We start from the raw sequence: 22,887 nt of genomic DNA, 5'->3' as shown, positions 1-22,887 counted from the left end.
AGCGAAGTGAGTGAGGGGAGAAGTCTCCATGAGGCTGGTGTGGGAGATCAAGATTTGGCCACCCTGAAATATATCTCTTTACCTTGATTGTTTTCTCTGAGGGACATTTGACCTCCCCCACTAACTGCCTAAAGAATTTGACATGGTGGCTCCTTCCTGGAACAGATCTTCTATCATGATGGCTGTAACGATAATGTAAAATAGATGTTACAATGGGATGGGCCGGCCCCTGGCTTATCGGTTAAGTGCGCACGCTCTGCTGCTGGCAGCAGGGGTTCGGATCCCAGGCGCGCACTGACGCACCACTTGTCTGGCCATGCTGAGGCTGCGTCCCACATACGGCAACTAGAAGGATGTGCAGCTATGACATACAACTATCTACTGGGGCTTTGGGGAAAAAAATTAAATAAATAAATAAATAAATAAATGGGAGGGGCACCAAGCCCCTTTTATCAAAAAAACTCTCTCTCTCTCCCTGACCACATTATCTATAGATGACCCTGAAAAGAATTGTCTTCTTGCCCTCTGAAGTCCCAGACCACTACCCACCCCCAACACCTTCCTCGCCTTTAGCTGCAATACTTAAGCAAGCAGCTTAGACAGAGGGACGAGTTGCTCATTTCTGAGTTTCTCCCATGTATACATGTTATTAAACTTGGTATTATTTTCTCCTGCTAACCTGTCTTGTTGATTATTTGGCCAGCCATAAGAACCTTAAGGGAAAAGGGCAGAGGGGGATTCTCCCTCTCTCCCCACACTGGCAAGGCAAGAGAGGCCCAGGTTATCCAGGGCCACGTTCAGGATCACGGTCTCTGAAAAAGGGACTTTTTGATGACAGAAAAAAGTGCCAAGAAGAAAGAAAAACTTACCCATAGTCGTGCTTCTGATCAATAGCCACTGCTAAAATGTTGGTGAGCATTATATATATTATATATTTACCCTGTTTTTATCTTTTTCAATGCACTTTTTACATCCGGAATCAAATTATTTATATTTTTCTACTTATTATCTGTTTTCCCCAACTAGAAGCATGCTCCATGAACACAAAGCACCCTGCCTGTCTGCTCAGTAATGGGCGACTGAACCTTCCAAATCCCCTTCTTACATACACAGAAGCCCGTACTTAGGAGCATGGATAGTGTGGGAGATCAAGATTTGGCCACCCTGAAATCTATCTCTTTACCTTGATTATTTTCTCTGACAGACATTTGACCTCCCCCACTAAGTGCCTAAAGAATTTTACATAGTAACTCCTTCCTGGAACACATCTTCTATCTGATGGCTGTAATATAATGTAAAATAGATGTTACAACAGAAAAGGCACCAACAAGCCCATCTTATCGGAAGTTCTGTCTCTCTGGCCACATTCTCTGGATGGCCCTGCGAGGAGTTGCCAGACAAACATTTACATTTATAAGGGAAATCTCCATTTGTAAAAGTATCTCCCTCTCTGTATTGGGAAGAGGGGGGATGACCTCATTTCTAGAAACTTATCAATGTGGAAGGTGAGGCCTTAATTCTGCATAATAACCTTACTCTTGTTTACAGTGCTTTAGTGGTAATCTCCTGTAACTAACACCCCCCACCCCCAACATCCTTTGTCTTTAGCTGACAATGGTATTTAAGACGAGAATTTCTGCTATTGTGTTGAGAAACGCAGGGTCCCTGGTGTCTCCCATGTATACATGTTATTAAACTTGGTATTATTTTCTCCTGCTAACCTGTCTTGTTAATTATTTGGCCAGCCATAAGAACCTTAAGGAAGAGGGCAGAGGGGGATTCTCCCTCTTCCACCTCAATAGACAGACAAACAGATACCTTTAAACAAATAGGATTTAAATATGCATATTGCCCCCTACATCTGTTTGCATCACAGCTCTGCTCCTCAGGGAAGGAGGTGGGAACCAGGACGTGCAACCAAGACCCTTCCGGACCCTGCAGAGCCCTGGCGTTCTGATCTCTTCTCTTACCTGCATAACAAGCCTTTGTGTGTCTACACAATTTACATAATTTGCTCCCCATGGAGGGATATTCAGGGGGTTCATTGTTCCTCATTATAAATGAAATGGTGATGAACAATATGCATGTATCTTTTCACACATATACGACTCTTTGTTAGAGTTAAAACTCTAGAAGTGGGATTGTAGTGTCAAAGCAAACACATTTTATATTTGGAGACACAGTCAACCGTCCTCCAGGAAGGCTGTACTAAATTACATTGTTAAACGACAGTGTCTGAGACAGCCTTCTCCCTCAACCTTAATCGACACTGAGTTCAGTCAGTCTTCTAAAACTTTGGTAAATAGGTGGAAACGATATGACATTGCTGGTTTTACTTGAACATATTTGATTATTAACGAAGTCTGAACATCTTGTAACGTATTTACGGAAACACTGGCTGACTTCCTTCCTTCCCGCCCTCCCTTCCTTTCTTTCTTTCTTTTTTGGTAAATGAAGTGTTTAAGTCCTTTGCCTTAAATCAGTAATACATATGTGTGGTCCCTGGACCAGCAGCAGCAGCAGCACCTGGAAATTAGACATGCACATCCGTGAGCCCCACCCCAGCCCCACAGAGTCAGACCCTCTGGGGTGCCCTCCCGGGGAAGCGATGCAGGATGCTCACTCAAGTCCCTTAAATCATTCTGTTTTCAGTCACACCACAGACCCTCACTCTCTATACAGGAAATGAGTCTCTAACCTCCAAACTAGAGACAAAAAGCTTTTTGATCAATAGCAAGTTCAATATTTCCTCCTCAAAACAGTATTTATGGGCTGAATATCATTTACTATTTCCTTTCATCCAAAATATTCTGAATTACCTCAGCAAAACTGAAGAGTACACAGCATCACCAGCAGCTAACTCACAACAGCCGAATTATAGCTGTAAGAGGTACTTCCTATTCTTGTCTGCCTAACGTCATTCATAGTTTCTTTGAGGAGCACCCCCCCACCCCCACCCAGGGTGGTTGTTTGGATAGCCTGGCTCCCGACGCAGGGGTGGGAAAGTGACTCAGGCCTGACTAGACAGCACATCCCACCACCATCCCCCATATCCTCCCAGCCACAACACTTGGTTCAGCAAAAGGCACAGGACCCAAGCCCTTCCCATTTATGTCTCCTGACAACCTTCCAAAGTTTTTCACCACTACCCCTCCCATTTCCTGTAGCAAATCTGGGGCCCTTTGGTAGGATTCCGAAGAAAATTCAGCATCCTCAGGGAGGGAGTCATGCTAAAAGCTGCCTGCAGGAGCCACCTGTAGGAGAAATGGCTTGTACCACAGTAACTGCAGTGTACCGGCAGGGGACAGGCTGAGTCCGTTTCGGCGATATCAGTGGACGGTATGATAAGAAATGTGACCCTGCACTGGGATTAGCCAACATGATGGGCATTTTCATTAGTCACTGGCCTCTTGGTTCAATAATCCCTTTATTTAAGACACTCTGTGAGCCTCAAGTAATGACAGCTGGTAGACACATTTCCCAGGCTGGTGGGTGCCAGGAATGGATACACGGAGATTGTGTGGCCACATTCTTCAGCCTCATTCCAAGGCTCCTGGTACATCTGTTTGGTAAAAAGTGGCCTCAGATGTTCCCAGAATTCACTCTCCCTCGCCAGCACCATCAAGGGCCAAATTTAAAGAAATGCCCTCACTCTCAGAGATATTCAAGTGTCCTTATGCTGGAGGTTTTCTTTTTGCCCTTTAGATGTTGAGATTTTTTTTCCCTCAAATAAGATATTTGGAATTGTTTTATCTTTGGCATCCACACTTTAATTAAATCCACTCATTCAAAAACATCCAGTGAGTGGCTTCAGGAGGGGCAAGGCTCTCAGGGAACGACTTATTCTCTTAGAACTTGACAGGCAAACAGGCTCGTTTCAGACAGCATCACGCAGGGAACTAACTTGCTGCACACAGCCCGAGCCTCTGAGTGGTGAACTGGAGGAAAGCTCAAGTATGACCAAAAAAGGAAGCAACATGAGTCAGCTTCCAAGAGGGTTTTCAAACCTGCAAAGGGAAACAGTGTGGGGGAGAGGGAGAAAGGAGGGAGCGGGGGAGAGCCTGAGGGGGTGATGTTACTGACCGCAAAAGAGAAAGGTGAACCCGGATTCCCACTCCCCTCAAGATTATTCGGAAGGCAGGAAAGCGACTGCTCCTCGGGAGATATTTTCATGCAGATAAACAATACAGCATCCAAAAACCTCTCTGCTTTGTAAAGAATGTGAGAAATCTGGGATTTGATACTGTCAGCTAGAGTATTCATACTCTACCCAAGACAGCCCTGAATAGAGCTCTTCAGCTCAGCAGGGGAAACCACAGTCTTCCGACATCTCAGTGTGTGAAACTGTCACAGTTTTGTGAGGAAGGATTTGTGGGAAAGTCAGGGCTGGCAGCACAGGCGCATGCTCATTCACACTCACACACAGAGTCACAGACACAGAGTCACACACACACCCCACAAACACATACACACACCCAACACACATATACAGTCACACATACATCCCCCACATAAACACCTCCCACACACAGTCACACATGCCACACACACACACACCCCACATACACAGTCACACACACCACTCAAGCACTTTAGTCTCAATGTAAGATCCTTTCCAGCCCCACTGACCATTTATACAAGGTATGGAATCCATCAAACAAGACAGACAATTATCAGAGGTATAAAAATAACTTTTACTTATGAGAAAAAGACCGTCAACTGGGAAAGGATTGCCAAATGAGAAAGACAAGGAGAAATTAAAAAGTGTAGGCCTAGGGCAACAAAAACTGAGAAAAAGAGATGTTGGAAGAGCCAGTCAAGTAAGTATTGAATCGTTCGGGTTTTGGTCTCTGAGGAATACTCCTCAGGAACTGAGATAGCCCACTCTTGTTAACGAAAAATTGACCTCTTTTTTCTCTGTGAATAAAACCTTCCTCTGTTGTACAGTTGCCAGCAGGGAGCTACAGCAGCCACCAGAGGGCACCAGAAAGTTCTGTCACACATTCAATCAACAAATTTGTTTTGAAGAGAATTTCTTCAAAATTCTTCAAGATTTATATTTCTATAAATATTAAAAGTCACAATGAGCACCCTCTGCATCCAACACAGGGTGCTTATACTGCAATTCAACCAGCAAACACCAATGCACAATGAACAACACAAAGGAGGGAGAAGACTTCCAACTTGTCAGAAGCCACAACAAATATGATCTGAATCATGCGATTTGGGGGAGTGAAGAGAAATAACACACCCATGAGAGTAGGATCCTAGCCAGCAGAAGGAAATGGAAGTATAAAAAATTCAGTCTCGTCCTCCCTCATTCCCTAATCTATTTTCTTTTCTCCTACATGTACTGTAAGTTAGTATCAGACGACTTTCTCATTTTATCCCAGTAAAGGAGTTGGCTGAAAGAATAGTCTAGTTCATCTCTGTCAGGCCAACCTCCACCCAAAACCAAGCAGATGGTGGCTGGCGCCCCCTGGTGGAAAGACTGGAGAATAGCACCTTCCACCTGGCAAGAAGCAAGGAGGCAGGAACAGGTGAAGGAGGCCCTCTCCAGACCACACTTCCTCCGGTTACTGTCAGCTATTCCTGAAATGTGGGTACATTTCTTACTTCTAATCTTGTCCTCAAGGAAACCTGCCAACCTCCACTTCAGGTAGCAACTGTAAAGGTGGCCCACGTTATTCAGAACTTGACTTGTGTTCCCGAATGTCATCACTACAGGCCACTGGACATTTGTTAGGAACCACGGGTTCACACGTGGTGAAACCAGTGGATACACAGGTTTGAAAGGCAAAGGAAGGAGCAGGGGAAGGGACAGAGACAAGAAGACCGTATCAGACTCAGAGAAATGCTCAGAAGGTGAGGTCTAGCAGGTAAAACATCAGTCATCTTCCCACCGTTAAACCTTGTCCAAGCCTTCCCAGTTTTGTTTTCTCCAACTGCTGCTGAAGAACAATTTTGATGTAGCCATAGAAACATAACATTTTGCAGTTGTTAGGACAGCAAGACTCACAGACAATAATAATTCAGCAAAGAAACCTGGGAGAGGCATTCTATTTGCTCTGTGTAAATGCAATACCGTATATGAGTATTTATCTACAGAATGGGCTGGACAATGTTTTCCCAAACATTTACTTTCCTGAAACTATGTTATCAGTAGGGAAAGAGCCATAAAAACTTATTTTCTAGCAGATAAACAGAAGCCTCTGCTGGTTAATGAGTTGCCAATGTGGCAGATCCACTCTGGAAACGACTGGCAATTTTGTTGCCTCTGCTTCACCAGGTTCAATAAACCTGAATCCTAGCTCCACCATTTACTAGGTCTGCGGCCTCAGTTTATTCATCTGCAAAATGGAGATAATAATATCTATTTCATAGGGTCCACGAAAGGATTCAATTGGATAATGCATAGGCCTCAGGATCTCTGACACTCCTAACTTTTTATGTATTGTTATATGTGTATTTTCATTTGGAAAAGGTCTATAAAAGTTTTATATTATCAAAGGAATCTGTGAGCCAAAGAAGTTTTAAGAGCTATTGCTCTAAAGCAACATCTTTGCAAGATTCCTGGGAGCTCTTATTCTCACCAGTGACATGCCACGCTGCCGGGCTTTTATGGGGACACGTAGTATGAGACAGATGTATGGCTTATACTACAAACAGAACTATCCTGCTTTCAGAAAATAGCTATGACTCTAAAGTTTCTACGGAATACCCCTAAATTTAAGTAAGCCAAATATAATTTCATTTGCTACAATTGTTATTACTAACATTTGCAGCAGACATACCATAAGATTGGTCAACGTGAAATTATACTATGTACAGGCAAAAAAAAAAATTACATCCAAAGTATCCTTAACAGTAACAATTCTGAGAATGAAGAAACATCAAAGTGAGGGATTCTCTCTCTCTCTCCAAGGTTACCAAGTCCCCACAGGTAGAAGAGCTGGAAAATAAAGGAAGAGGAGAGAATAGTAGTTTATCATTTGCCGTTCCTTATATAAATCTGCAAGGACTTGATATCATATTACTGTGGAAAATAAAGTCTAGACTGTCCAAGAAAAATGTAAGCCTGACAAAGCACACAGATGACCTGAGAGCATTTGAAGGCACCACTGTTTCCATATGGGAAGCTAATTTGTTGAAAATGAAACCTTCAAATGGACTGCAGACTGACCTAGGTCAGTGTAAGATCTATGAGAAAAGCTCAATTATGAATGTTCTTTTTTCCCCAAGCTCCACACATTCCCCTCCAGTCACGAGGTCACCTCCACTTGTCTGACTCTTTGGCAAACATCCTGCCCCCAATATTATAAATGAATACTCAGATTTTAAAGATTTAGAAATGCTTTTCTCTGCTCAAGTAAATTTCTACATAAAAAATAAAGAATGTTATTATTAACAGTCATCTCTGGGTGATGAGATTAGGGGTGGTTTTTTTTTTTTGTTTCCTGGGTTTCTAAATTCTCAGATATTTTTAAATGTGCTTTATGATTATAAAAGGAATATATGTTTTTTATGGAAAATCAGAAAAATGAAAATATTTATACACGCTACTAAATCACTAATACACAAAAAATGAAGACAGTGCCTGAACATAAAAAGGTAGTCAATTAATATTTGCTGAATGAATGAGAATGGAAAGAGAAAAACCATCAAGTATTAAACAGAAGGAAAGAGAGGTTATAATGCTGAATTTTTAAAATGGTATGACAAATCTGTGGGAAGGGAAAGGATTTTTTAATACTTAATACTAGTACTGGAGTAACTCGTTTGGCATTTTGGAAAAAAAAAAGTTAGAGCCGTATCTTACACTAGTGAGTCTAGAAATTTCAGAGTAAATGGTTTATTATAAAGAAAAGGAAGTCATAAAACAACTAGAAGTAACAAGTTATCTCATCCTGGGATAGGGAACAGCTTTCTAAACATAAAGGCAGAGGAAGAAACCCCAAAGGAAAACACGATAGGTTTATTTATTTTAAAAAGTAATATGATTACTAAATATACTAATGTGGAATTCCAGATGGGATTCTAGAACAGGAAAAGGATATCAGATAAAAATTAAGGAAATCTGAACAAAATATGGACTTTAGTTAATAATAATGTATCAATGATGGTTTTATTAATTGTAACAAATGCACTGTACTAACATGTTAATAGCGGAACCTGCTTGTGGAGTCTATGGGAACTCTTAGTATATCTGCTGAAGTTTTCTGTAAATCTAAAACTGTTCTAAAATAAAAACTTAATTAAAAAAATACCTCTCCCTCAAAATAAAACAACAACAAAAAAATGGTGGACAAAGATTAACAGATTTGTATAACACAAATGGCTAGGCATAGAGGTCTCTGGAGGCAGGCCGTCTATGTTTAATCTCCATTTTGTCACTCATCGGCTGTGAGACATTGGACAAGTTATTTAATTTCTCTGTGCCCATTTCCTCATGTATAAAATGGGAATTTAAAACTGTACCTACCTTATAGGGTTATTTTGAGAATCACTTGAGTTAATGCACGTAAGACACAAACATTTTCCTGGCAAAGTAAGTGCTCAATAGATGTTAGCTGGCCTCCTCATATAAAGAAGTCTCACAAATAAATATAGAAAAATTAATATCTCGGTACAAAACTGACACAGAGAAATAAATAAAAAATTAAGAGATTACAATTGGCTAATAAACATACATAAAAAGTTCATTCTCACTGATAATGGATAAAATATACTAAAACAAGATTAAATTTTTTTCTCTTACCAAACTGGCAAAGATTTAAAATGATAGTCCTCAGCACTGGAAAGGATGCTCTGAGCATACAGAGAGGATGCTATACTGCTGGGTGGAGTATAATTTGGTACTACTTTTGGGGGAATAATTTGACGACATATAGTAATATATAACAAAATACAACCTTTAGAATGTTCACATTCTTGGACCCTGTAATTAAACTTCAAGGAATGTATCCTAAGTTATTAATCAGAGATGCACAAAGAATTGTAAGAATATTTATTAACTGTTATTTATGTGAGCAAAAACAGTAACCAACCTAAATGTTAACCATTTAGGAAAAAATTAAATAAATTAGGGTACATGTAGATAATGTACTATTTCAGTATAATGATACAAACACACGTTTATATTAAGTGAAAAAAAAAGCAAAACATATATACTAACCCTATACACTAACTAACATATATACTATCCCTACTTTTGAAAAATATATTTACAGGAAAAAAAGAGACTGTAATAAAATGTACCAACATATTAACAGTCATTTTTGGGTGATGAGATGATGGGTGGTTTATATTCTTTACAGTGTTTTGGGTTTTCTAAATTTTCAGATATTTTTTAATGTACCTTATGGTTATAAAAGGAATATATGTTTGTTATGGAAAATCTGGAAAATCAGAACAAAAGAACGAAAATGTTTATACATGCTACTGAATCGCTAATACACAAAAATGAAGACAAGGTAAGGAGCTGAAGAGCGAGAATCTAGACCCCGGGTGTGCTGCCTGGGTGGGCAGTGAGATGCTGGGGAGAACCACAGGAAGCCAGGGTTTCCTGAAGCCCCTACCATTTGGTTGAGCCCCTCTGCGAGAATACTGCTCCCCAGTTGAGTCCAGGGCTGCAAGGTGGCTTGGCCAACCCCTTGGCAGAAAACCTCGATCTTTGGCTCCTGGAATTAAGTCCAAACTCCCACACGGCCACTTATCCACCTCTCCAGATTCACTGCTTTCCAACCCCAACAGTCCACTCCACATCCACCCGCCCCCCAGTCCTCACCACGGCCCACATGACAGCCTGACATCGCCAGGCCATGCTGCACACGTTTTCCTTCCACCTGGACTGCCCTTCCCTGAACCCCCTTGCCTGACAACTCACTCATCCTTCGAGACTCCATCAAGGGTCAGTTTCTTCTCTGGGAACAGGTGGGCTCCCTGATGCCATCTCGCAGGACCTCTGACCCTCACAGTGATCCCAGTCTCCTGCCTGCCTCTCCGGGCCTGCCCACATCTCGTCCTCTCTGGATCCTCAGTGCCTGAGTGTCTGGCTCACAGCAGGTTCTCGGAAATATCTTGGGGTGAAAAGTCTGGCTGGAGGTGAGGTAGTGGGGAGGGCAGGGAAGGAGAATTTCTGGGGCAACATACTGCCACCTGAAGGCAGTCTAGCATTCTCTATGTAAGAATTCTCTATTCGTGACTGTCACCCGCCAAGAAGAAAGAGCCAGAGAGAAAGAGAGAGATCAAAAACAAATACAAACCCAAACACACACACACAAACTCAAGAAACTCCAAACAGCGAAAACAATCTTAAAAAAGAACAGAGTTGATGGACTCACACTCCCTGATTTCAAAACTTACTACAAAGCTACAGTAATCAAAACAATGTGGTCTTGGCATAAGGATAAACATATAGATCCACAGAATAGAATAGAGAGCCCAGAAATAAAACCTTACATATATGGTCAATTGATTTTCAACAGGGTGCTAAAACTATTCAATGGGGAAAAGATAATCTTTCAACAGATGGTGCCAGGAAAACTGGATCCACACGCAAAAGAATGAAGGAACCCTTACTCCATACACAAAACTTAACTCAAAATGGATCAAAGACCTAAACTTAAGAGCTAAAACTATAAAACTGTTAGAATAAGACATAGGGGAAAATCTTCACAACATTGGTTTTGACAATGATTTCTTGGATATAACACTAAAAGCACAGGCAACAAAAGAAAAAATGATAAATTTGACTTCATCAAAATTAAAAACTTTTGTATGCAAAGGACACAAAGGCAATCCACAAAATAGGAGTAAATATTTGTAAATATTTACTTCCTCATAAGAGATTAATATCCAGAATATATAAAGAATGCCTATAACTCAACAGCAACAAAACCACCTAATTCAAAATTGGGCGAAGGACTTGAATAGCCATTTCTCTAGAGAAGATATACAAACGGCCAAAAAGCACATGAAAAGAGGATCAACATCATTAATCATTAGGGAAATGAGGGAAATGCAAGTCAAAACCAAATAAAATATCACTTCACACCCATTTGGATAGCTATTAATAAAAAAAAAGGGGCCGGCCCTGTGGCTTAGCGGTTAAGTGCGTGCACTCCGCTGCTGGCGGCTGGGGTTCGGATCCCGGGTGCGCACCGACGTACCGCTTCTCCGGCCATGCTGAGGCCACGTCACACATACAGCAACTAGAAGGATGTGCAGCTATGACATACAACTATCTACTGGGGCTTTGGGGGGAAAATAAATAAATAAAAATAAAATCTTTAAAATAAATAAATACATAAATAAATAAATAAAGGAAAAACCCCCAGAAAATAACAAGTGTTAGTAAAGATGTGGAGAAACTGGAACCCTCATGCATTGCTGGTGGGAATGTAAAATGGTGAACCCCTACAGAAAACAGTTTGCTGGTTCCTCAAAAAGTTAAACATAGAGTTACCATGTGATCCAGCAATTCCACTCCTAGGTGTATACCCAAAAGAATTGACAGCAGGGACTCAAACAGATATTTGCATGCCAATATTCATAGCAGAATTGCTCACAATAGCCAAAAGGTGGAGGCAACCTAGTGTCCATCAGCAGATGACCGGATAAACAGAACGTGGTATATGCATACAATGGACTCTTATTCAGCCATTAAAAGGAATGAAATTCTGATACATGTTACAACATGGATGAATCTTGAGGGCATTATGCTAACTAAGCCAGACGCAAAAGGACAAATATTGTAAGATTCCACTTATATGAGGGCCCTAGAATAGGCAAATAGAGACAGAAAGTAGAATAAAGGTTACCAGGGGCTAGGGGAGAAGAGAGGACAATGAGGAGTTATTGTTTAATGGGTGGAGGGTTTCTGTTTGGGATGATGAAAAATTTCTGGAAATAGTTGTGACTGTTATACAGCCTTTGAATATACTTAAATCCGTTGAATTGTACACTTAAAACGATTAAAATGGTGAATCTTATGTTATGTATATTTTACCATAATAAAAAAAAGCACCCCACAACAGCCAGAGAGCTTCCTCAGAAGACAGACCTCCATGTTCCATGGCCATTTGGACGCTACCACTCCATTTCCTGACCTTGGGTCAACAAGTTCACTTGCCCTGAAGCCCACTCTGGCTACTAACCAACTCAGATGGTAGATAATCCACTTTGCTAGCTCAGGACACCAGCAGCTGTGCCCTTTATTTTTTCCTCTTGTCTTGATTTTTAACACTGAGACATGTACCAGCTGGGAGAAGCTAGGGCATGGAGGTCGGGGTAAGGCACCCATGACCATTGAAGCTAAAAGAGGGAAGAAACTGTGGGGCAAAACTATACCTGAACCCCCTTAGAGTTTCAATCCTTGATAGAGTATTGATCTTACCTTTGAATGATTTGCAGAGAGGGATTTTTCTTCCCTTATTAACTCTTTTTACTATTTCAACTACCTTCACAGCTAGAAGTTGTGATATCGGAACTCAACATATACCACAAATATTCCCTTCTCATGCAATTCAAAACATTTCCTTTGGGGTTGGCTTTAGTGGAGATGGGGCCAGCCAACACCTCCTAAAAATTATATATTTCTACATCTCTCAAGTCCCTCCTCCAAGTTAAATACTATAATTCTTTTTAACTTTTCTTCATATAGCTGGTTTTTCTGGCTCTTTTCCACAAACTTTCTCTAAATTTCTCTTAATTGTACAGGAAAATATTTTACACGGACATTTAAAAAATTTCTATAGAAAATGGAGACTTAAATATTTTAACAAAAATTGTGTGGTGAGGAGGTGGTGAACAATATTATGAATTTGAAGGCAATGAGTTTCAGAAATATTGTTTCCGAAGTTTACTTATTTTGAGTCATGCTTTCCTGTGTCTAAAACTTCAAAGCCAGCACCTCCCTCCTCATGTCGGGGACATCTGTCCCACAGTAACGTGTCCATCAAGAGGCCCTTCAGCTGAGTGGTTGCTGGCTTTGCAGTTCACTAGAACACTGCAGAACCTGCACTGACTTCACTGCACGGCAAAAACACCCAAGACCTCAGAAACTCCTCCTGGCTTCGCCGCTGACCTATTCCACCATGATATATTCCAAATGCAAACAAAGGTTGCTCCAGAAATTTAATAAGAATTGACAACAGGTGCATATCCTGCATTCCAGGCAGACAAGCCCAACAAGCCCTGGATGAATTAGTTACCCACCATAGTCCCTAAAGAACACTAGGCTCTGCTTTATGTCATTCTTCAAATCCCTCCACAAATTGTTTACTAGTCTTAGAAAACCCACCCTGGCCACATGGCCGAAAATAATCCACTATAGAATCAGTGAATTAAAAACATTTCACCAAACTCCCCTAGCCCCAAACACGTGTCCCTCCTCTTGATAGTGCCTCTTTCTGGAAAACGGAAATGAACTGAGGAAAACGTTAATTTGAAAAAGTTATTGCTGGGCTTCTTCAAGAGGCCTTGCTGAATTAGCACACAAGTCAACCTTCCCTTCAGAAGAGACCCTGCCTGCTCATCAGTACACATCACCAGGAACCTAGCATGGCATCCGGGTTATAGGCACATACACACACGAGTGTATCAACAATAACTCAGGTATTGAGCCCCCATTAAGAACCAGGCCCCGCACTGATAATATGTACCACTTTATAAAGTCAGTATGACTATTATTGCCATTTTAAAGATGTGGAAATTTGCCCAACTGAAGAGTTAAACAATTATTTTCCAAAGCTTCCCAAACTGAGCTAGCAAGCAATCTAGCTGGAATTCCAACCCAGCTCTGCCTCACTCCACAGCTTCTACTCTTAATCACCATAGTGTGCAGCCTCCCTGAATAAATGAAGGGGAATATCCCCTGGCTTTTACCAAAGCCAGCTCATCTCTTTCCTTGGAGTTGGAGGAGGTAGACAGCTATAATTTTCAATAATAATGAGTTTTATCTTAAAATCAGACACTGCTTTTCATATACATCCATACTTGTTTATATTTCACAATAGAGTTCCAGCAAGAGAGATTTATCCGGTTAATTTTAGTACTTGATTAAATTATTCTGAAATACAAATTGTGAACATTCTGAAAAATAATTTCTTCCTCAAGAAATAAAGGCCAGTATTAATGCATTACTTGTGCAATTTTCATATATTTATTTATTTTTTTAAAAAGGAACAATAGATTTTGAAAATGCAACAGCCTGAGTAGGAGAACTTCCTTGAGGTCAGTGTTATCCACGACAGCCATATGTCCGGCAGGAAATGTGCAGCCGGGTGACATTAACAATGAATCCCCCACTCTCTTAGACCCTGGAGAGACTTGTGGCTTGTATATCTGAACAAGGCTGGACTTGGACAAAAGGCAGACTTTTTGCTTTTTGTGTATATTACAGGTGTGGAATCGCATATTTCTAGAGTCTTTCACCTGGCGCATTGCAATTGGTTTGCAGGGCTGACCCATTAAGCAGAGCCTGCACACTCTGATGAGGCCAATAATCCCAACACTGCCTACACCCATTTATGTGCTTCTTAAATGTATCCACTCGACTAGGACAGGGCTTCCCCGGCTGTAGTTCCAGGTGAAGAGCAAGGATGGGCTTTTATGTCAATCATTTTTAGGCAAGCTTTGCTAAATATACAAGGTATATGCAGAACCTCATGGGAGAGAGAGATCCTCTATCTATTGCCAAACCACTGGATAATTGAACAATTGAGAATCCAATGCCTCACCCTAACTGAATCCTACACAGAAGGCACTGAGTTCATTTCTTCAATCATTTCTTTCAATGCAGGATTCCAATATTGTCTTTTAAGTTACACAATAAATACAATACACACGTTCACAAAGATTAGTCAACTTTATCCTGGCTAAAACAATATATTGCTCAGAGATAAAACTATAACTTGTTATTCATATATACCTGACCTTCTGTCATCCTCAGAACAGCCTCTGAAGTGGACATGGTTTTCACTCCCATTTTACAAACAAGGAGACAGACACACAGAGGTTAAGGAACAGATAAAAGATCTCCAGCTGTTACCAAGCACAGCCTAGTAGTAAACCCAGGGCTATCTGCCTCCAACACTTCTCTCACTGTCATACTGCCTCTTACGTTTGTTTTTTTAAAATTAATTAATTTATCTATTTATTTGTTTTTGGTAAGGAAGATGGTCCCTGAGCTAACACCTGTGCCAATCTCCCTCCACTTTGTATATAGGACACTGCCACAGAACGGCTTGATGAGCAGCGTGTATGGCCCCGCGGGTCCAAACCCGCAAACCCAGGGCTGCAGAAGCAGAGTGTGCGAACCTAACCACTACACCACTGGGCCGGCCCCACGTTTGTTTTTTAAAAAGTTAAATCAACTTTGGCAATTTCCTCTTATTAGGTATTAAACATTGCTAATTCAGATTTCTCCCTTGTTCAGGAAGAATTAAAGAGAAAAAAAAAGAGGTGTGTTCTGCCAGCTGACATAAAAGTTTGATTGTTTCCGGGACAGTCCCAACTCTCCTACGCAAAGCAGCTGCAGCAGGAGCTCTCAAGTCAGGCAACCTGGGCCAACCATTTTCTAGCTGTGTGACCTTGGGCAAGTCACTTAATCTCTCTGTGCTTCAGTTTCCTCACCAGTCAAATGAGGGCAATAACAGAAACTAACTCAGTGTTCTTGGGGATTAAATAACACACAATATTTAGAAGAGTTTCACACATTTTACATGCTCAGTAATTCGCAGCTATTCTTATGATGAATAAGCTGCCTGAACTAAGTTTAGATCAGTGATCATACCTAAACACCAAGAGGCACGACTAACACATCTATCATTTGGATATTCGGGAAGCTACTTTTTCTCGAAAAGATGATCAAAAAGCCCTCCCATGGCTCAGGCTGCCTATATATGACGGCTAATTGTATCTTTCTCAAACTAAATAGCTTTGGCATTGGCTAAATTAAAATAGAGTATGGATTCCTTGACATTACCTCACCTTCAAAATACACACTCTAAAAAAATGTTACATTAAACGCTTACAGATTGTCTGGGTTCTCAAATAAAGCTATCAACAAATCCTCTCTCTGGCAAGAAGCACGGCTGTCTATCAAACTGTGCAACTTGCCCTAAATCACGTTCTCTAAAAATGTCCCTTCGCAGCCTGCATTTCAGTACTTGGTGTCCCCAATTGTTGCCGTCCCAGAACAAAAGCCTGATTGCTCCTGCTACAATACAGCCCTTTCTCTGAGGTCATCATGAAGCCCTCAGAACAAACAAGAGAGGGAGTTCTTGTGAGCAGCAAGCACTGCATCAAAATTCCAGGATCCTAAAGGCCACCTCGAGCTGAGTTATCGTGGAGACTGGAGACCCTTTCTAATACCTACTCCTCCTCGCAAACAGCTCTATCTCGTGAAGGCTTCCGAGCCCTTGAGGACACGTGTGTTTTCCTGCTTGGACAAGTTCGGAAAAACTCGAGGTCCCCTTCTCCCATCCACACAGCGCGAACAGGCGCAGGACAGCAGCCCCGCCTGGGCGCGATTTTGTCGCATTGGGGTCGTAGCCGGGCGCCACCAGGGCCCGGCAGGGAGAGGCTAGGAGCGGGACGTCCCACCAGGCCAACCCCGCAGCCCCTGCGCCCCGCGGGCGCCAGCGGGAGTCCCACCTTCCCAGCCCTGGGGGACAGGCACCATGCGCTTCCACTCCCTGCTGGCTCGCAACCCCCAAACGCGGCCCCGGGGAGGGCTCTGGGACTCACGCGGTCTCCCGGGATCTCGGGGGCCTCTCCCCGGCCGGCTCCCGGGCCCTCGGGGTCTGAGAATGGGCGCCTCCCATGGCTCGGAGCTCGGCACCCTGGCTGCGCTCGCCCGAGCTCCCCTAAGCGCCTGCTCGCCCCAGACCCTGCGCGGGGAGGGCCGCCGGCGGAGGAGGAAGGGTGGGGCCGAGGGGTGGGCGGGGTGGGGGCAGCCCGGCCTCAGGGTCCCGGCCGCCGGGAAAGCCGGCGAAAGGACGTTGCTGGAGACGCGGCCAACTTCTCCGCCAATTGCAGGGCTCGGCCTGCGCCGCGGCCCGGGACACCCGCCCGGGGGCCCGCCAGGAGATGCTGAGCGCCCAGGTCACGCTGGGGCCCCGCGGGGCTGCCGGAGGGGCCCGGGCAGCGGGCGCCTCGTCCCCCAGCCAGGGAGCCCCCGGGCGGCCAAGGGCAACAGGTGGAGTGGGCGGGAGGCCTGGGCGCGCCCCCGGGGCCCCGGGCCGGGGAGACGTGGCTCTCTCTGCCCGCCAGGCCCTCGGCGGGGCGGCGGCGCTGGGGCAGCGGGCAGGCGCCTGGGGAGCCCCTGCGCGGGGCCCGAAGGGGAGCGGCGGGAAGGGGCCCGGCGGGCAGCTCTGCAGAGGAGCACCAGTAGGGGGCGGTGTGTGCCGGGATGGGAGACCAGGGCGGCCTTTCACAGCGGCGCGGCCTTGCCCCCAGCACAGGGGCGGGAGTGGTACCGAAAACTGGGTTCATCCTGCTTTTGTCTCCGACTAGCTGGGTGACTTGGGACAAGTTAGTTCACTCTCTCTGAGTCTTGTTTTCTTCATCTGTAAAATGAGGGAGTATGTCCATTTTTACCTCTTAATGCCCCTTCCGGTTCTGACAACCAGTGAATAAATTCTCTTCCAAACTCTCTTAGGAAAAAAATGCACCCTATCCCTCCCATTGCACCTGTGATCCACCTAATACTGCACCTAATAACTCCCTTTTCAGAATATTTCATGCCGTTTCTCACCCATTCCCACCTCCCACCTCCCTCCTCATCAGCCATCTCTTCTCCACCCCAGCGTTTTGTTTGTTTTTTCCTAAGATCGGAATGCCCTGCTAACACCTATTTATCCTTCCAGACCCAACTCAAACCTCCCTTCTATAACACTATCCTGCATCCTGATATTACATCCTTTTTGTTTTCGCCTGCCTCCTTCACCAGAATGTAAACCCCCCGAGGACAGGGAATTTGTTTTCACTGTTCCCTGGACACTGCTTGGCCATAGTAGACACTCGTAATTGCTGATAAATGCATTTACCCTACACGCACGTTATCGCCTTCCTCCCCATTGTTCCCATAGCACTTGTTAATTCCTCTAACATAGCGCTTACCAATCTTATTTTGTAATGATCTCTTCACTTGTATGTCTTTCCACTAGAATATGAGTCCTTCAATGGCAGGAACGCTTCCTTATCTCTGTCTCCAAGCTTAGTGCCTGGCACAGGGCCTGTATCCTGGCTTATATACAATAAATATTTGCTGAGTGAATGAATGATCCTGTGACTAGGCACACAGAATGGTGTTCAACATTAACTTCATTCTTGCCTGGAAGCTGTAGGAGAATAAAGATGTGGCTACATTTGAATGTTTCCAGAAACGATCAGAAAACTCATAATCTGACTCTTTTAGATCCCTCTCTTTTATGTCAAATTTTGACTTCCTGTTTATATATTATCTTTATTATAGCCAGAGGGTTCCTAGAGTTCAGGATGCTGCCACATTGTAGACGTATACAAGCAAAGTGTTTGAGACGGGAAAATAAACATTAATTAGGAAAAGTGTAGTGAGACTGGAAATGAAATTTGATGGGAAGGATTTCAAATACCTGAAGAAAAGTTAACTCTTGGCAGATAATAAAAAAAAAGTTCAAATTCTTCACACATTCTGTCTGGAATACTTTGGCAATACAATTGAAGTGCCATTGATATTGCAAACCTAACCCTGTCAGAGCTGTGGTCCCCTCCAGAGGAACCCTCAGCCTTTCCTATGAGAAAGGTCTTTATTCCTAGTGGGTCATTCCAAGGGAAAACGGGAGGGGAAGTGACAGGAGGGCAGGGTGAGGATGGGAAAGTTTTCTTTCTACTGGGTGGACAAGATGGGTCATTGGGAAGAGTTTTATTACTCTTAGTGCAGAAAGGCACAGGGCAGCACCACTAAAATGGTTTAAAAGAAAAGGATAAAGTGAATCCCACACCCTAAGGTGGTGCAGAGAAACTGAGACAATGAGGGGAAAAAGGAGTCTGCAAAATAATGTAAAAGGTTGTCTGTCTGGGGCCCAAAGGGCATCTCTGCAGAGATGCGTGTGTGTACTAGTTTTGCTGGCCTGGCTGGTGCAGAGACGTGGGCACTTGGGGCTCCAGACCCAGGGGAGTGAAGACAGCGAACGGGAAGTCTTGTCCATACAAAGTAAACTTATGAGGGCTTTTCAGGGAAAATGCCCAGTATAGACCTGAGAGCCCCAGATACCCCTCCTCCCCACAACGTATAAAGATTTGTCCTTCCCATGGAAGCAAAGCCAAGATCTGTTTCTCCATCCCAGAGACTGGCTGCAGAGTGCCAACAACAGAATAGACTATGGGATAGCTCCAAATATTCTGTTTAATGTCCCTTGGTTTAGAATTCTTCTTGCTTTTTATATTGCAATTAAAAAAGAAAAATAAAAAGTCTTGGCACTCCTAATGAAGATACAGAATTGTTACTATGCCATCACAAGTTCTTCTCCAAGGAAAATTATTAAAATAAATGGAAACACCTCCTCTCCCTTGGTGTGGTTCTGAAGTTGTGCACTCAGAGGCCAGCTGTAAGGTGTGGACAGCCCCGCTGTCCTCTGACCCATTCACTGAGCAAGTAATGCCAGTTCTGGGGCTCAGAACCATTCACACAGCTGAAGAGTTCTCCTTTGAGTGGAAGGCAGGAGGATAATAGCTGGGGACCTCTTAGGATTGCGTTTGATAGGGAATTAAGGGAGAATACTACCTGACTATTTTATGGTGTCCTGTAGTTTCTGCCTAATGTGACCGAAGAAGAAGAAGAAAAAAGAAGAGAGGAGGGAGGCAGCCACATTTTGCAGTCCCTGGGCAGTGGGCTGCTGAACATGATGGCTGGCTAGGGTGGAAAGAGATAGATGGACTGTGATGGAGTCTAGGAGGGGTAGTATTTGATATCCAGTGTTAAAGTTTCCATTTGTGCATTATAATTCTGTCAGTAAGGCATTTTTTAAACACTGAAAAAATAGTAAAGGAAGAAAATTTTAAAAATTAGAATTCAAGATTGCCCCCGAGATTGCAAAATATACCCTTCAGTGTCAAACCATATCCACAAAATGCTCCTTATGCTCTGTAGAGAGATGGGAGCTAACATCTATTGGATCCCAGTGACTTTGCTTTGTGGTTGACAAATGTAACTACATTTAGTCCTTTTAACACTGGGACATGATGATAACAGTAGGTAATACTTGTTGAACACTTTTTATGTGCCAGACTCTGTTCTAAGTGCTTTAGATTTATTAACCCATTTAATGTTCATCACAACCTTTTGGGTAGGCACTTTTAGTAACCTCAGTTTACAAATGAGTAAAGTGAAGCATAGAAAGATTCGGCATGCCCAAGGCCACACAGCTAGAAAATGGCAGAGCTAGGACTCAGACCCAGGTAGGCTAGCTCCAGAGCTATAACACAGAGCTTAGCCTCTATGCTATATTTCTTTAATTTTTACACTGTGCACACCATTTTAAGATGAAGAAACTGAGGGTTAGGGAGGTAAATGGTGTATCCAGTATTTAAAACCAGTTCTGTCTTGATTACAACATTTATGTTCAGATGGATTTTCCCCCCAGCAATCATGCCAAATGAGTATTACCATTCAAAGTAGCCATTTTGGGAAGTTACATGCTTATCTCAGAGCTGCACCATCTTTCCTCTTTTGGAAATTATTTACGTGCCAATTTACAAGCCAAAGGATAAAACTGGATTTACTACTTAAGAGCCACATATTGTTCTTGAAATCAGGTAGTGTAAGTGCTCCAACATTGTTCTCCTTCTTCAAAATAGTTTTGGCTATTCTAGGTCCTTTGTCTTCCATAAAAAATTTAAAATAAACTTGTAAATTTCTTTTTAAAAAAATCTGTTTGGATTTCCACAGGGAGTACATTGAATCTATCGACTGATACAAGGAGGATTGCCAGTTTAACAATATTGAGACTCCCAGTCCATGAACATGGTATAGCTCTCTATTTATGTAGATCTTCTTGCATTTTCAATAATATTTTGCAGTTTTCAGCCTTGCACTTCTTTTGCTAAATTTATCCCTATGCATTTTTATGCTATGGTAAATGGAATAGTTTTATAATTTTACTTTCTAAATGTTAGTGGCTAGTATGTAGAAATACAATTGATTCTTGTATATTGTATCCTGCAACCTTGCTAAATTCACTTATTACTGCTAATAGCTTTTTCGTGGGTTCCTTAGAGTTTTCTATATGATGTCACTTGCAAATAAAGACAGTTTTACTTCTTTATTTACTTCTCCTTTACCTCTTTTTCCTTGCCTTGCTGCACTGGCTAGGCACTCCCATACAATGTTAAATAAAAATAGTAAGAGCTAACGTCTTTGCATTGTTCCTGATCTTAGGTAGAAGGCACTGAATTCTTCACATTGCAGTATATTAGCTGTCAGATTTAGTATATGTCCTTAATCAAGTTGAGTAAGTTTTCTTTTATTCATAATTAGCTGAGGGTGTTTTTAAATGATAAAAGAGTCTTGAATTTTGATAAATGCTATTTCTGCACTTGCTGAAATAATCATATTGTTTTCCTCTTATATTCTATTAATTTGTTGAATTACATTGATTGATTTTCAGATGTTAAACCAACCTTGCATTGTCACTTGATTGTGGCATATAATCTTTTTATATGCTGCTAGATTTGGTTTGCTAATATTTTGTTGAGGATTTTTTGCATCTATATTCATGAGGAATATTGGTCTGTAGTTTTCTTTCTTATGATTTCTTCATCTGGTTTGGAATCAGGATAATACTAGCATCATAAAATGAGTTGGAAAGTGTTCCCTCTTCATTTATTTTCTGAAAGAGTTTTTGTAGGATTGGTATTATTTCTTCTTTAAATATTTGATAGAATTCACCAGTGAAGCCATCTGAGCCTGGAGTTTCCTTTATCAGAAGGTTTTTTAATTCCAAATTCCATTTCTTTAATTGATATAGGACTGTTCAAGCATTCTATTTCTTCTTGGGTCAGCTTTATAATTTATGTCTTTCCCAGAATGTGTCCATTTCACCTAAGTGGTCACATTTAATGGCATTAATTGTTCATACTAATAATAATGGATTGTTATGCTTTTAATGTCTGAAGGATCTGTAGTGGCAGTCTCTCTTTCATTCCTGATATTGGCAATTTCTTTTTTTTTTTTCCTTGGTTAGTCAGGCTTGAGATTTACCAATTTTATTAGTTTTTTAAAATGACTAGCTTTTGGTTTCATTGATTTTCTCTTTCTTTTTTCTGTTCTCTATTTCATTGATATCTGTCTTATCTTTATTATGTCCTTCCTTCTAATTGCTTTGGATTTAATTTGCTCTTCTTTTTTAAGTTTTTAAAGATGGAAACTTAGATCAGTGATTTGAGACTTTTCTTTTTTCTCTTATATGCATTCAAAGCTATAAATTATTTCCCTCTAAGTGCTACTGTAGCCAGATCCTACAAATTTTGATATGTTGTATTTTTATCATTCAGTGCAAAATATTTTCCAATCTCTCTTGTGATTTCTTCAACTAAATTAATATTTATTTATTTATTTATTTATTTATTTTTTAAAGAAACTTTATTTATTTATTTATTTTTTTGTGAGGAATATCAGCCCTGAGCTAACATCCATGCTAATCCTCCTCTTTTTGCTGAGGAAGACCGGCTCCGAGCTAACATCTATTGCCAATCCTCCTCCTTTTTTTATCCCCAAAGCCCCAGTAGATAGTTGTATGTCATAGATGCACATCCTTCTAGTTGCTGTATGTGGGACATGGCCTCAGCATGGCCAGACAAGCGGTGCCTCGGTGTGCGCCCAGGATCTGAACCTGGGCCACC

General features: G+C 42.1%; 1 protein-coding gene across 4 annotated transcripts in view; it reads right to left on the bottom strand.

Annotated features, from left to right (window-relative positions):
* The window catches only part of TACC1 (transforming acidic coiled-coil containing protein 1), a 96,276-nt gene extending 79,376 nt beyond the window's left edge, over positions 1-16,900 (bottom strand). For 2 of the 4 annotated variants that reach the window (XM_087418535.1, XM_087418536.1), the window contains exon 1: positions 16,753-16,900. In XM_087418535.1, coding sequence (XP_087274661.1) covers positions 16,753-16,829 — 77 coding nt within the window. In that variant the 5' untranslated portion in view covers positions 16,830-16,900. The remainder of the gene's footprint in view (positions 1-16,752) is intronic. The other 2 variants (XM_087418538.1, XM_014786352.2) reach the window with 2 other exon arrangements.
* Between the last annotated feature and the right edge of the window lie 5,987 nt (positions 16,901-22,887).

The sequence above is a fragment of the Ceratotherium simum genome, chromosome 28 (genome assembly GCF_057802395.1).
Source record: "Ceratotherium simum simum isolate JZ-2026a chromosome 28, ASM5780239v1, whole genome shotgun sequence".
Classification (NCBI taxonomy): domain Eukaryota; kingdom Metazoa; phylum Chordata; class Mammalia; order Perissodactyla; family Rhinocerotidae; genus Ceratotherium; species Ceratotherium simum.
Note: the sequence above shows the minus strand (reverse complement) of the source record. Positions and strands in the feature narration are given on the sequence as shown.